This window comes from Haemaphysalis longicornis, unplaced genomic scaffold (genome assembly GCF_048455015.1).
Source record: "Haemaphysalis longicornis isolate Haplotype H1 unplaced genomic scaffold, Haemaphysalis longicornis Haplotype H1 scaffold_5, whole genome shotgun sequence".
NCBI classification, from domain to species: Eukaryota; Metazoa; Arthropoda; class Arachnida; order Ixodida; family Ixodidae; genus Haemaphysalis; species Haemaphysalis longicornis.
The window spans coordinates 178,840,581-178,854,190 of record NW_027526385.1 but is presented as its reverse complement, the minus strand read 5'-3'; the positions used below and the strand labels follow the sequence as shown (position 1 = coordinate 178,854,190).

The following is a 13,610-nucleotide window of genomic DNA, read 5'->3' as shown; positions in this document are numbered from 1 at the left end:
GGTATAGTTAGTTAGTGACCCCCGTCTTGTTTACTTAACTATCAAGTTTTAAACCTAATTAGCTTGATTCAGCTTACTTACCTAGCCTAAATCAGCCCATTTAGCCTAATTAGCTTATCTAAATTACTTAATTAGGGGATTCTATTACTTAACGTGTTAGCGGCTTCGCGCTTATTTACAAAGATTGCTATTAGACCATGGTGAATGTCTTTAGTGTCTATTTGTTGCCTAGTCGCCGGTAGGTTGCGGTTGACCAGGGCGGCTTGCGGGAATTTTCGGAGTCCTGAGAAACTTTATAGCCGGTAGAGTGACCTTAGAGCCGGCTTCTTGAAGTGGAATTACATCAGAAGGAAATTAAAGTGTCTGAACAAGTAGCCGTAGCTCTGGCCGCTTCCGTTTAGATCCACGGTAATTCTACTTCCAGATTTTAGGTGTATGGTTTTTCTTTGTTTCTCTTTACATGAGCAGCGGAGTATGCTGTAATGGGGCTCTTAGTAGTTGTCTATCTGTTGGTATTACAAGAAACGTTTAGACAGAATTTTGCACTTCTAGAATGCGTTGAAGCATGTGTGCAATGGCGCCAACTTTATCTTCGACTTGATGAGGGGGGGAAGTTTCGACAGCGCGCTTTTTGTTGGGGATGAATTAACATCTGTACCAGAGGGAACTGCAGGGGTGGTCGCTTGTTAACGGAGGGCTTTATTTTTGTCCCGCAAGGGTCACTTATGTTTCAAGAGCTTCTCGATGCTCTTCGTAAGAGATTTCACTTCTTTTTTTAAGGCTAGCGAGTTCCAGCCGAGAGAGAGAGATACATTTACTAACCCCATTTCAAGTGACGCTCGCAGGCGTCAGACGGGGTGGAACCTTATTCACGAGTCCCATACGAGTCCAATAGCTCCTGGCCCCCTGGACGTGAGCTCTTGCTGCGTCGACAGGTCGGGGCTGGACATCAAGATTTCCCATCACTCGGGTAGGGGAGGAACGATGAGGGGTAGGAAGGCTGGGGATTCGTGAGCCGAGTGCACTACGCCAGTATGCGCGGCAGAGTGCCTTCAGTCTTTTTGTAGAACGGGTAGATAGGCTCGTGGTCTGTCGGGAACATCTTGCACAATAACGCTGGCTGCACCAGTGACCCCGCTTCTGCACGGCGCATGATCATCTCTTCGTTGCGTTCGATTTGCCGGTGCGGCCCGGGAAGCCTGAACCTGGCGCTCCTGTACAGCCGGGTATTCTCCCGGTAGCTCGTAACTGGGTGTGGTAGCTCCGACTCGTCCTCGGCCCGGTCTGCTAGTTTGCGGGCGTCGTCGTCGGCGAGGGCGTTGCCTTCATTTGTCGAGTATGCCGGAACCCACACGAGCTCTACGTCTCGTCCCGGTGGGCTATGCTTTGCGAGAATTGCTAGGGCCGCGTGGGAGACGATCCCCTTGCGGTAATTGCCGTAAGCCGTCTTGGATTCTGTGACGATCGTCTGCACGTCCCCGTGCGTGAGGACGAGAGCGATGGGCACCTCTTCTGCTTGGCTGAGGTCTGTCGTCCGTACCGACGCTCTGGTGACCCGCTTGTCGATGGTCGTGACGGCGGCTACTGCTTTGCTGGGGAAGTGAGGCGTCCGCGTAGAGGACCCAGGGGTCTGCTTGCAGCTGCCGGGTGAATGCCTGTGCCCGCGCGGGGCGCCTCTCATCGTTCCTGCCGGAAAAACTCTGAAGGGATTTGGGTAGCCGCGTAGGAGGGGGGTTGTTCAAGGAACAGTGGGATGGCCCGGTTCCCCAGCTCGACGTGGTAACAAATCGACGTGGTAACACACGTCGATTTGCTTCCGCTGCAGGGTGCACTCCATCAGAGCGTTTCCGTAGCGGACGTAGTTAGGGACCTTGTGGTCCGCGAAGGCGATCACTACGGACATCGTCTTCCCGATCCGGTTCGCTTGCAGCGCCGTCTGGTTGTGCTCGTCACTACCAATTCTTGAATTTCTTTGGCCGTGTCCTCTAACGGGACGCCGCGTATCACAATATTTACGGTCCCTCGAGGGGCGGACTCATAGGCGCTCACCGCGTGGGATGTGCCACGTATGTCGATGCACTCTACGGCCGCGTACTTGTCCGCTCGTTCCCTCATCGGCGTGCGCACGATTATAATGTTCTGATGGTTGTTCAGGCAGATGACATCGTCTCTTGCTTCAATGGCGCTGACCTTCGCTGCCGCCGTGATGGCTCGGCTAACTTCGGGCCGGAATACTTCGCTCACTCGGGGTCCGCCGCGCGACCGCATTATCTTCGTGTCGTCGCGCGGCAGGTCTGGCAGCCACGCGCCCTTCAACAGCTGCCCTTGTTGATTCGTTTCTGCGTCCTCTGACGTAGATCGTTGCGGGTGGCGCCACCGAGGTCAGTCGCCTGACTGCTGGCGTCAGTCGTGGGCTTGGGGCCACCTCGGCTCGCTTGAGTTCTACGCGTTAGGCTTGGGTCCACCGCACCGCTTTGCTTGACTTTCTCGGCCGCGGTTTTCCAACCATGCGATCTAGTGAATTGATCCGGCGAAATTTCCACACCATCCACTTCTACTCGCATAGCGGTAGACATCTTGGTTCAGTAACCGTTGAGTTATCTTCCGAAAATCGAAGCGCCGAAAAGGCCGGCGGCCTAGGAGAACGCCTTGACTTGAGGACGCTATTGCTTAACCGCCGCTGGCCAGCTAACCCTTGATTTAGGGTTAGCCTGGCGGCCGCTGCTTGGAAAGTTCCCGGGCTCGTAAAATAAGAAATAATGGCTTGCCTGAAGAAACTTTGGTCTCCCGGTGACCGCTTGATAATGTCTGTCGACCAGTACTGGTTTTGTGGCCTTGCGTCAACTTGGTGCGCCAGAGGACCGGTACTTCGTGGAGCCGATGTGAACCTCGCCCGCATCGGTTGGCCCCCTGGTGGTCTCCAACGCTGAAGAGATCGCGATCGCATTGGCACTAATCAACCCGGGACGACGCATGTCGTAACAGACAGCAAGAAAGCCTACGCGAACTACCGGGGGGGTTGATCTCCTCCGAGGCGGCACGCGTCCTCAAACGACACAAAACACCAGATAACGAGGTCGAACTGATTTGGACCCCCGCGCACTCCTCCCTGGTCGGCAACAACATCGCCGACTATCACGCCTGAGACATGTCCCGCTGGGAGGTGAAGGAGGCGGGGGTCGACTCGTTGACACCAATCACTGCCTGCAAAGATATCATTACAATGCACAGGGAAAATAGACAAACTCTACCTGAGCCTCATCACTCCCTCACCCGCAGGGACCAGACGATAACACGCTGCATACAGGCAGGGTCTCTGGCCCACCTAACACTGCAACACAAGATGTATGCGCACGAATACTTCGAGCTGTGTCCGTTCTGCCAGACTAGCAAAGGAACGTTACAACACGTTCTCCTAAAGTGCACTGCACTAAAGGCACCAATACCCGACACACCCTCTCCTTCCCCTTCCCCCTAATGAGCGATGGGTGATCCTTCGGCTCAGCCCCTCTGCAAACATGCACGCGAGCCTAGCGGCCCGTGGGCGGGAGTTGCTAGCCCGGTACGTGGCCTGGTAATGAAGCTCCGCTCCCGTCGACGGGTCCCCTCCCCCACCCCGGGGGCCCACTCTTTGATCAATCAATCAAGCGTCGATGTTCCGTGGAGCACGTGTTGGACCAGCTTTGGCGTTGTTGGTTGCTAGGTAACGCAAGGCTTTCTTCGAGATTATCGCCAGTTTTCCTTTTTTTTCCTTACACGACTGCGCGAGCCTGGGATGGGCGGCTGTCGCCGCGAGGCACGCGCTCACGATCGCGCGGCATTTCCTTGCTATTTTTCAGAAGTTACGCGTTACGCGCACGCGTAACGGCCAGCTACAAAAGCTCCGCTGTTAAAAATTGTGCACGGTTTCGTTAACCTCAGATTATATTTTTGCAGTAGCCTTTCCCACAGCTTGTTGTATAACATGTCTTTCCAAGAGAATTGCATAAAAAATCAGTGCTTGTAGCTGGCTGCTTGAACTTCCATATGAAAATTATTCAGGGCAACCACTTTATATGATGTTTCCTTGTAGAAAAAACTTTGTTTCTTAGTAAGTAACAGATATCGAAAATGGGTAAATGCACATCTTGCTAAAGGGGGCTTTAAGAAACTTTTTTGTGCTTACGCTTGCACAATCAATATTTACACGCTTTGTAGCTTTAACAACAATCTTTTTGTAATGAAAGTTTTGTTTTCACTTTGGAATTCGTAAATACTCCACAACTTCTATGGCGCTGAACCTACTTAAAGGAAGCAAAATTTATTGCGAATAAATAAAAAAAGGTGGAACTTTAAATAACTATACATATATTAACGAGAAAACTCGACTCTGTCTCATATTTTTTTCTAGTGCACTAGTTCCCATCAATGTCCACAGCGCTGTCCATGCCGAGAAGACCGAGATGGCCGGCGTTTTTGTTTACCTAAATTCTACGTCACCGCCTAAGAATTGTTCGCCAGTTAGGCATAAATGGATCCCGAAGATTTTTAATCACTGGCAGCAATGACAAGAATAAACATCTTTCGGCTTGCGATATCACTGGCATGCTGTTTCATTTCTTCTACCAAGGCAATTAAAATATTCCACGAAATAATAAATATTTATTTATTTATTTATTTATTTATTTATTTATTTATTTATTTATTTATTTATTGTACCCCTCAGGGCCAAAGGCATTACAGAGGGGGAGTGGGTTACAAAGCAAGAAATAATAATACAGTGCAGTGAGTATCATAACAATAAAAACATTAAATTGTTCCTGAATATACAATATTAGCTAAATTTTCGCGAAAATTCAGGTTATCATTAATATGAACACAATGTCACGGGGAAGGTGGTTTCATTAGCGGGATGTACGGTGGAGAAATGAATGACAGAAGGGTTTTGTGTTGCACAATTCAAGACCAACTTTGTGAAAGTGATCATTGCAATGGGAAGTGTACTGAGGTGATGGAATAATTTACAGAGTTCTGGGTGGTGATACAATTTATAGAACAGGGTTAGACGAAAAAGCTTTCGACGAGAAGACACCGTAGGTAGGCCAAGTGTATTCCTCATTGCTGTTATGCTTGCACCTCGGTTATAATTGGAGAGAAAGAAGCGAATTGCACTGTTCTGTACAAGTTCAAGTGCAGTTGTAAGCATTTCGTGAGTGGTATCCCATATCAGCGCGGCGTACTCTAATTTTGAACGTACTAGTGTTGTAAAAAGCAACAGTTTAAGTTCGGACGGCGTGTTAAAAGAGTTTCGCCTTATATATCCCAGCATACGGTTAGCATTGTTAATAACGTATTCGATGTGAAGGGCCCAGGACACGTGTGATGTGATGTGATCGACAAGGTACCTATAAGAGACAACAAATTCTAAAGCAGAATTATTAGGAAAATAAAGTGACGTATGAGTGTATGTACGGGATACACGCAGAACTTTGCATTTCTTAGTGTTGAGCTCCATTCGCCATTCATGACAACAGTTAGCGATACTAGTATGATCAGACTGTAGAATTGCGCAATGTTTGTCGCTGTTATTTTCTCGAAAAATGACACAATCATCAGCAAAAAAGATGGATTTTAGAAGTTACCAGGGAGGAGGTGGGTGGTGAAAACATTTATTGAACATTTGTTAGCCGAAGAGCAGCCTCTAGGAGTGGGGTCCTCAGTCCACGACTCCAATGGCGGACACTCTCCGGCGGGCCCGCTCGATCAGCCGTTGTTGGTCTTGCGGGGCAGTGCTGGACAGAGCAGCCTCCCAAGATGAGAGGGTGGGGATGCGTATTGGAGTTAGCCCGTCTGGTGGACGCGGACACTCCCATACAGAGTGTTAGAGGGTGGGAGTGGGGCTCTGGCAAGCCGAGCAGTTGCCAGCGTATTGGGTGGGGTAGAAGAGGTGTTTGTGGTGTAAGTTTGGGAACGTGTGTGTCTGGAGCTGCCGACATGACGTGGCGTCGGCGCGGTATAAGAAGTGGTGGGGTGGAGGTAGTGTTTTTCTTTGTGTGCGGTAGTAGGCGAGTGTGAGTGTATAGTTGAGAGGTTCGTGGGATGGGATGATGGAAGGTGATTTCTTGGAGCAACCCTGGATCTGTCTGTCCGCTTCCTTTGACGCCCGGTGGGTCATTTCTCGGGCGAGCGCGTGGGCGTGCTCATTTCCAGGAAGGCAGGCATGGCCAGGGGTCCAGACGATACGAATGAAGGGAAGCTTGGATGGATCGGAGTGTCGAAAATGTTGTTTGCTTGAATGGATAGAATTCCAGAAGAATTAGCCCGGCCGGCGGCTTGTGAGTCTGTTATAATTGCCCAGGTATCTTCGTCGTCAGCTTCCGCGGGTCGGGCGGTGGTGATGTGGGACACAGCCAATGCTATGGCTGTTTCCTCGGCCACCCTGATGGAATCAATGCGTACCGAGCAAGTTGTTTGGGCATTGCCAGCAACTGTAGAGGCCACTACCACTTTAGCGTTGGGGTTGGCTGGATAACTGGCGCTGCGTCGGTGTAAATCACATGTGGCTCCTGGCCGTACCGGCGGGCTAGCGCTTCGGCTCGGGCGTGGCGTCGGCCCTGGTTGGTTTCCGCGTGCATGTTCTTGGGGAGCGGGCAACCTGTAAACGTGCACGAAGAACAGGGGCGAGAGACACAGGGTTTGGTGGGAGAGGTGATGACGGCTCGGGGTATCCCAGGCTGGAGAGCACGTGACGACCGGTGCGGATGGTGCTAAGACGGATAAGCCGACCAGCTCGTTGTGCCTCAATAATTTCCTGTATCGTGTTGTGGACACCCAATTGAAGGAGACGTTGTGTAGAAGTGTAGGGGGGAATTCCCAGGGCTGCTTTGATTCCCGTCCGTAAGGCAGTGTTGAGGCGCTGGAGTTCGGAGCGCAGCAAATTGTGGAAGGGGACGTGGTAGGCAAGGCGGCTGATAAGTAGGGAATGAACTCTGCGGAGGGTGTCTGCTTCCTTGAGGCCGGCGCGTCTGTTGGAGATGCGATGAATCATGTGCGTTATTTGCGTGATTTGGGTTTTGAGGAGGTGAACTGTGTGCGTAGCGCGGCCGTTAGACTGTAGATGGAGTCCTAGGACTCGGACTCGGGTGACGCACGGGATCAAATTACTGGTAAGGTAAACGGATCTTTCCGGCTTGGTTACTGGTCGCATTCGGGGAGGCAACACAAGAAGACCGGACTTCTCCGCTGCGCAAGAGAGGCCCCCCAGAGAGGCATAGTTCAGAACTACATCTGCTGCCTCTTGCAGGGCGTCCTGTATTTGGCCATCCAAACCGCGTGTTGCCCACATGGTCACATCGTCCGCGTACAGCGCGTGGCGAAGCTCCGGAATTGCGTTGAGTAGAGGAGGCAGCTTAGCCGTGGCCACATTGAAGGGCATCGGGGATAGAACTGAGCCCTGGGCGTTCCTCATCCCGTCAGTTGAAAGGGTGGTGAGCGGTGCTCACCTAACCCTATGGTGGCTGTCCTATCCGCCAGAAAGGCTCTGACGTAATTGTATGTGCGTTCTCCACAATTTGATGATGCCAGATTGTCAAGAATGAGGTCGTGCGCGACTATATCAAACGCACCTTTTAAGTCGAGTGTCAGGAAGGCGCGTGTTTGGGCTCTGTTGGGATGATCCAGGATGTCGTGCTTGAGTTGGAGGAGCCCATCCTGTGTGGCCAGGTGGGAACGAAAACTGAACATTGTGTCCCGGAAAAAGTGGGTGGCTTCGAGATGTGGTTGCAGCCTAGCAAGAATTATATGTTCGAGAAGCTTTCCCAGACACGAAGTAAGTGAGATCGGGCGGAGGTTGCCAAATGAAAGAGGTTTGCCCGGTTTGGGTATCAGGATGATGTCCGCGTGCTTCCATTCCTGGGGTAGAGTGCCCTTGCGCCACGCATCGTTGTAGTAAGCCGTCAACTGGGTTATGGCGCGGTCGTCCAGGTTGCGAAGTAACTTATTTTGGATGCCGTCCGCTCTCGGTGCAGTGCTTTTTGTGAGGTGTTGAAGGGCCTCTCTCACTTCTGCCTCTGAGATGTCAGCATCGAGCACGTCATTCGTGTCAGAGGTGTCTGGGTAAGGCCGATACTGGGGGCGGGGACCGACGCTGATATAGCGCTGTTTCAGTGTAGCGAGAAGGGTATCTTTGTCAAGCTTTTCCCTGTGGAGCAATGTACGGATGGCTTTCGTGGTTTCTGTTTTGGTCTGCTTGGTGTCGAGGAGACTGCGTAGCAGCGACCATGTCTTTGCTGATCCAAGTATTCCTTGTAGCTGGTTGCAGAAATTTTGCCAGTTGACCAGTGTCAACTCTGCTGCGTAGCGTTCGGCTTCGGCGGTGAGCAAGGCGATCCGTTTACGAAGTTTCCGATTGTGCATTTGCCCTCGCCATCGTTTGCTGAGGCTACGGCGGGCATCCAAAATATGAAGAAGGTTGCTGTCCACGTCTGGCATGTGAGCTGTTGTTTGCACGGTTCTAGTAGTGCCTGCCAGATCGCTTTGAATTTGTTTAATCCACTCTGAGAGGGAAGGAATAGGCGATTGCTCTGGGTCTACAGTAGTTGACGTAGGGTCAGTGTCGGGTGAGCTATCGCCACTCGGTTGGGCACGACGCTTGCGGAAGGCGACCCGGTCGGTGATTGCGACCGATCGGTTGGAAACCTTGGCGCTGAAATCCGCTATCTCAGTGAAGAGGATGCAGTGATCACTGCCGAGTGTCTGTCCAAGGTTTGACCCCCTGTGGTTGCTGAGGCCATGGGTTAGAGTGAGGTCCGGACATGTATCCCGTGTAACGCTGTTACCCATGCGAGTGGGCTGGCCAGGTTCTGTAAGAACCGTAAGATGGCACCTGGCTATTGTTAGGGCTAGCTTTCGTCCCTTGGGAGTTTCTGTCATGTAGCCCAAGTAGGGTGTGCCGCGTTGAAGTCGCCAACTATAAGTACGGGGCTGTTGGTCCGTTTTGCTAAAGAGAGGGTGCTGTCGGAGAGGTGGTCAAATGTGTCTCGTCTGGCCTGGCGCGTACTGTATATGTTGAGGACGTATACACTTGTTTGCTTGGAGGTATTCGGGATGATTTCTAGTAATACGTGCGGGATGTGATGGGGACTGCTTGGAGAGTGATCAATGACTGCAATCCTCTTGTCTATAAATGTCGTCACTAGAGGCGCCTGGTCGTCATTTCTGGAGTGGGAGTACGGAGAGTAGCCTGGTAGGGTGGGATCGCATCTGACTTCTTCAAAACAAATTACGTCCGGCGAATTTGAGTGCGTGGCTATATATTGCAAAAGTGCCCCTTTCTTGCGGCGGTAGCCTCTACAATTCCATTGCCAAATGCGCAGGGGTTCGGGCGTATGACGGGTGTGTGGCTTTGGTGGTCTCGAGTTGCTAGCCGTGTTGAGGAGTTGGTTGGGCGTAGTTTAGAGCATTGCCGGTACGACCCGTTGTGGGTGTGAGGTAGGGGTGGACGCGGCGTGAGTCTCGGTGATCTCTGTCTCTTCCATGCGTGTCTACGGGCAGAGTAAGTGGGAGAATCGGCTGGGGGTGAGCTTGTTTGAGCACCTCGCGGATGGCATCAGTTACGAGGGTTCGGATTTCGTTCTGAAGGGACTCGTGATGCGTCCGCAGCTGGCTCCGGATTTCATCAGTGGTGGCGGTGTAGTGCTGTAAGGTTCGTGTGCGTTGTTGACAGAGCTCGTCAACGTCTGCCTGCAGTTTTTGTATGGTGGCCGTAAATTGGGCTTGGAGATCGGTTCGCATCGCCTGAAGCGCATCGGGTATTGCGGGTGCGTGTGGGTATGGGGCACGGTGTTGTGATGGGGTGGGACGAGGAGGTGTTGTTAGAAGGGAGGGGAGGAAACTGCTCTGTCCAGCTCACCTTGATGTTGGTGCTCTGCGGCCGGAAGTTAGGTGGAGCTTGGTTTCCGCGGCTGTCGCTGGCCTCCCGGCTGCACCCTGGTACCCTGGATTGGCCGTGGCTTACTGACCGGCCTCGGTCCCCTCGTCTCCGGTCATGGCTTTTGCTGCGGCCGCACGAACGGGACTCCGTGGACGGTAGCTCCGAATCGGCAAGCGGGCGCTCGGTGGTTGCACAGGACTGCAGGGATCCCTGGGTTTGATGTGCAACAGTTTTACCGGTACAGTCAGTGGTGTTACACTGTTGGGTAGTGGCGGGAGGGAAAATTAGGGCGAGCGGTTTGTCGATGCCAAGGATCGAAGAACATGCGTCTTGTTGTATGGGCGTCGTTGGCGGACCGGGCAGCGGGGATCTGTGGCCGGGTGGTCTTCATGGCAGTTGGCGCAGCGGGGAACGCACACGTGATCTGGCACTGGGTTCACCGTCCCACAAGATCTTCAACTGTGCGTGTCCCGACTCGGGCAGACGTGAGCTCGGTGGCCGAGCTTAAGGCATATCCGGCATACTTGGTGGCGAGGTTGAAACACGCGGCAACGATATTCTCCGCCGTAATAGTTGACGTAATGAGGCACACGAAGACCCGCGAAGGTAGAAGGGCGGTGGTAGATTTGCCCATTATCCTGGCGTGGATGATTTCAGCGTTTCGTGACCGCAGATACTCTACAAGTTCGTCGGTGGTGGTGTTGGCCGCAATTCCCGTGATTATAGCTTTGGTTGAGTTGTCTGGGACCGAAATGTAAGCGGTGACTTCGTACTGCTTTCTCTCCATGTTAAGGGTGGTGATTTGCTGGATTTTCTTAGCGATGTCCAGGTCCGGGGTACTCACTACGTCCACGTTTTGGTCCCTTCGGATGCGAAAAGGGATGCCGTCTTGTGTTGCGTCGGATATCTGCGCTGCGGCACTTATTGCGTTGGTGACACACTGAATGAGCCACTGGGCAAGGATGAGGACAGTACGGGGTCGAATGACCACTTTGTAATCCTCAAGCGGGAGAGGTGGCAGTCGCGGTTGGTGGGGTAGGCGCTTGTCCGTTTGGGAATGATGCTGCGGAGTGGTGCGATTCGGTAAGGATGCGTGTTGCTGGTAGGAGGGTTGACCAACAAGGTGGGACTGCTGTTGTCGGAGGCGCCTCTGGCTGTTACGGCTTACGATTTCGGTCCACGTGGGAGCTATACGTGCCGGCCGATCTTCAATACCCCTTTCCTGCCCAACAAAAATATTTGAGAAAAAATGGCCACAAGTAATTAAATTTTGTGTATTTACCCCTTCCTAATGATGCTTCGACAATTGAAAATGGAAAGCTCAGAGTATTTCACACGGAAAACATACCCACACATATGTGCGGGCTGGGGTTCTATTCGTATGATCTGCGCATAGTAAGAATACCTTAAAAACAGCATCAGGCGCAGAAAAACTGCATTTTTACGTATTATTTATAGGTTTTATATTGTTTTCAGGAGTACTTATTTTATACATAGGATTTTGTGAAAATAAATAATAATTAGGTTTTAATTATTTTAATTAATATTTATAAATAATATTATTATCACAAGTAATTACTCAACTATTTCAAGGTTAAGGCGCAAGAAAACATTACCAACGAGCCAGCACAAAACCGCGAATAAATGAGACACCAAGAAAGCAAGAAAAAATTATTTATCGCTAGCGCTGCAGTGCACGAGCCCGCCAGTCTATACCGCCCAGCAAAATTTTCGTAACGACGAAAGCCCAGCCCACACATGTGTGGGTGCATTTTTCAACCATTATGACGGAACGCACGCGAAGTGAACGGGTGTATTTTTTAGCCGATCGTGTTTTCTTGAGTCCCGCAAGTCGTGTCTTACGCTTGTTATTTACAAAATAGGAGAATAACAAGAAGAAATATCAGTTTTCATCTGAAGGCGGCTAGCGTGATCGCGCCTGCTGGGGCGCTGTTTTTATTGCGCGATTTCTCGCCCCCTGGTGGCAAAATGAGTGAACTACCGAAGCCAATAAAGTCTCGGAAGCGTTGGCAGCAACTACCCACGGCCACCCCACGGCTGTGAAACCGAAACCGAAACAGGCGCCACTAAGTAAAATGATTTGTGGACCCACACGTTTGTGTGGGCTGGGCCGTAAAGGGATACCGGCGGCGTCATCGGATAAAATTTGAGGATCCGAATTTCCGTGCTCAGTTTCCATGTCCGCAGGGCGCTGGGCGTCGGAGGAGGTTCCCCCGAGCGCGCGGACGGGAAGGCCGCGCGGGAGCGCCTGCTCGACCGGTTGGGTTAGAGTGTACTAGAAGTTTTAGAGTGGCCCGACCGGCCGCCCGGAGAGGTGCTTGTTTCGCGCAGAAAATAGCGGCGGCGCTGTAGTCAACGACCACTTAAGGTCCCTAAAATTCTTTCAGGGACCTTACGACCACTGAGAGCGAAAGCGGCGGCTGGCGGCGCGCGCGGCCGCGCGCCCAGCCGGGCCAGAAAACGCTTTACGCGCGGAGCGCTGGAAATTTGTTCTGCGGGTCGTCCAATTGCTTAAATGTACTGTATCTACAGTGGACTGTGGGTAACGAAATGAAAAATAAACGCTGCAGCTCATTTTGCGTTAGTTTTGCTTTCGCGCTCGACAACCAGGACAATTACGGATTTTCCTTCGGTTCAGCATTCGTAACGGATTACAGCGACATTTTCGCTATTCCAATTTCCCATAATAAAGTATTTTGCGTTGAACTGCCTAATATGAACCAGTTTATGATTGCTTTATGATTGTGTCCTTATTGGGCTGCTTGATGGACATGATACGAAAAAATATTAGGACTGGGATGATAGCTTCTCAGAAGAATTTCTTAGTTATTGTCTTGCAATTTACGCTCGGACTGCACTTACGTGGGTAAATATCATAAGTTGCTTTTGTTTTTTATTGCGTGAGTTGTTATTATAGTAGTATTTAAGCAGTGGCCCGCTTGGGATAATTACGGGTCACCGAGGTGGCCGAACAGAAAATGACACGCGCAAGCGAATATCTTTTTAACTAAAAAGGGGTTAGCCCAGTGGTTAGCTCAGTTGTCTCAGTGACCGTGTTTCATAGAACTATTCCCGCAACGTTCTATTAATCGCACCACCTTTCACCTGATTCGATCAAGAAAGGAGTTGAATCAAATTAACACAAATATTATTCACAAGTATGCTGAGGGTACAATTACACGCACATAAAACAAATGCAAACATAGATCAGAAAATATATTGACCACGGCAAAAATGAAATATAACACGTCTACTATAGAGGTAAAGGTTCAAGAACGCTAACATGGAGGTTCAAATAAAAGGAACTGGAACAATTACACATTTTTTTTTTCAATAGCCCAGCAAATGAAATGTAACACGGGAAATCATGCACAAAGTCTCCACAGGTAAAGGTTTAGGAATAACGCTAACATGGAGATTTAAATTGACATTTTTGGCCAACGCATTTTCATAACTCGCCCTCAATCATTAGTGTCGGCTAAGTTTAAGGTGTTGCTCCCACCTTCGCATGTAATCACGGAACTTGTTTAAACATGTTATATAGAAATGAATCCGTGTCACGATGTATACAGAATCAAAACAAATTTGCTGTCAAGGTCTCACGTACTGGTCGCAACCAACGCCGTTAAGGTGTTTGTTGTGAATAAGGGCTGCCGCACATCCATAACGCTGTCATGGT

General features: G+C 50.8%; 1 protein-coding gene across 1 annotated transcript in view; it reads right to left on the bottom strand.

Moving 5' to 3' along the window:
* Positions 1–3,135: 3,135 nt before the first annotated feature.
* The window catches only part of LOC144140025 (toll-like receptor 2 type-2), a 48,223-nt gene continuing 37,748 nt past the window's right edge, over positions 3,136–13,610 (bottom strand). The window contains exons 3-6 of the mRNA XM_077672237.1: positions 9,890–10,120; positions 7,605–7,689; positions 6,537–6,634; positions 3,136–3,204 (exon numbers count right to left, since the gene is read on the bottom strand). Coding sequence (XP_077528363.1) covers positions 3,136–3,204; positions 6,537–6,634; positions 7,605–7,689; positions 9,890–10,120 — 483 coding nt within the window. The remainder of the gene's footprint in view (positions 3,205–6,536; positions 6,635–7,604; positions 7,690–9,889; positions 10,121–13,610) is intronic.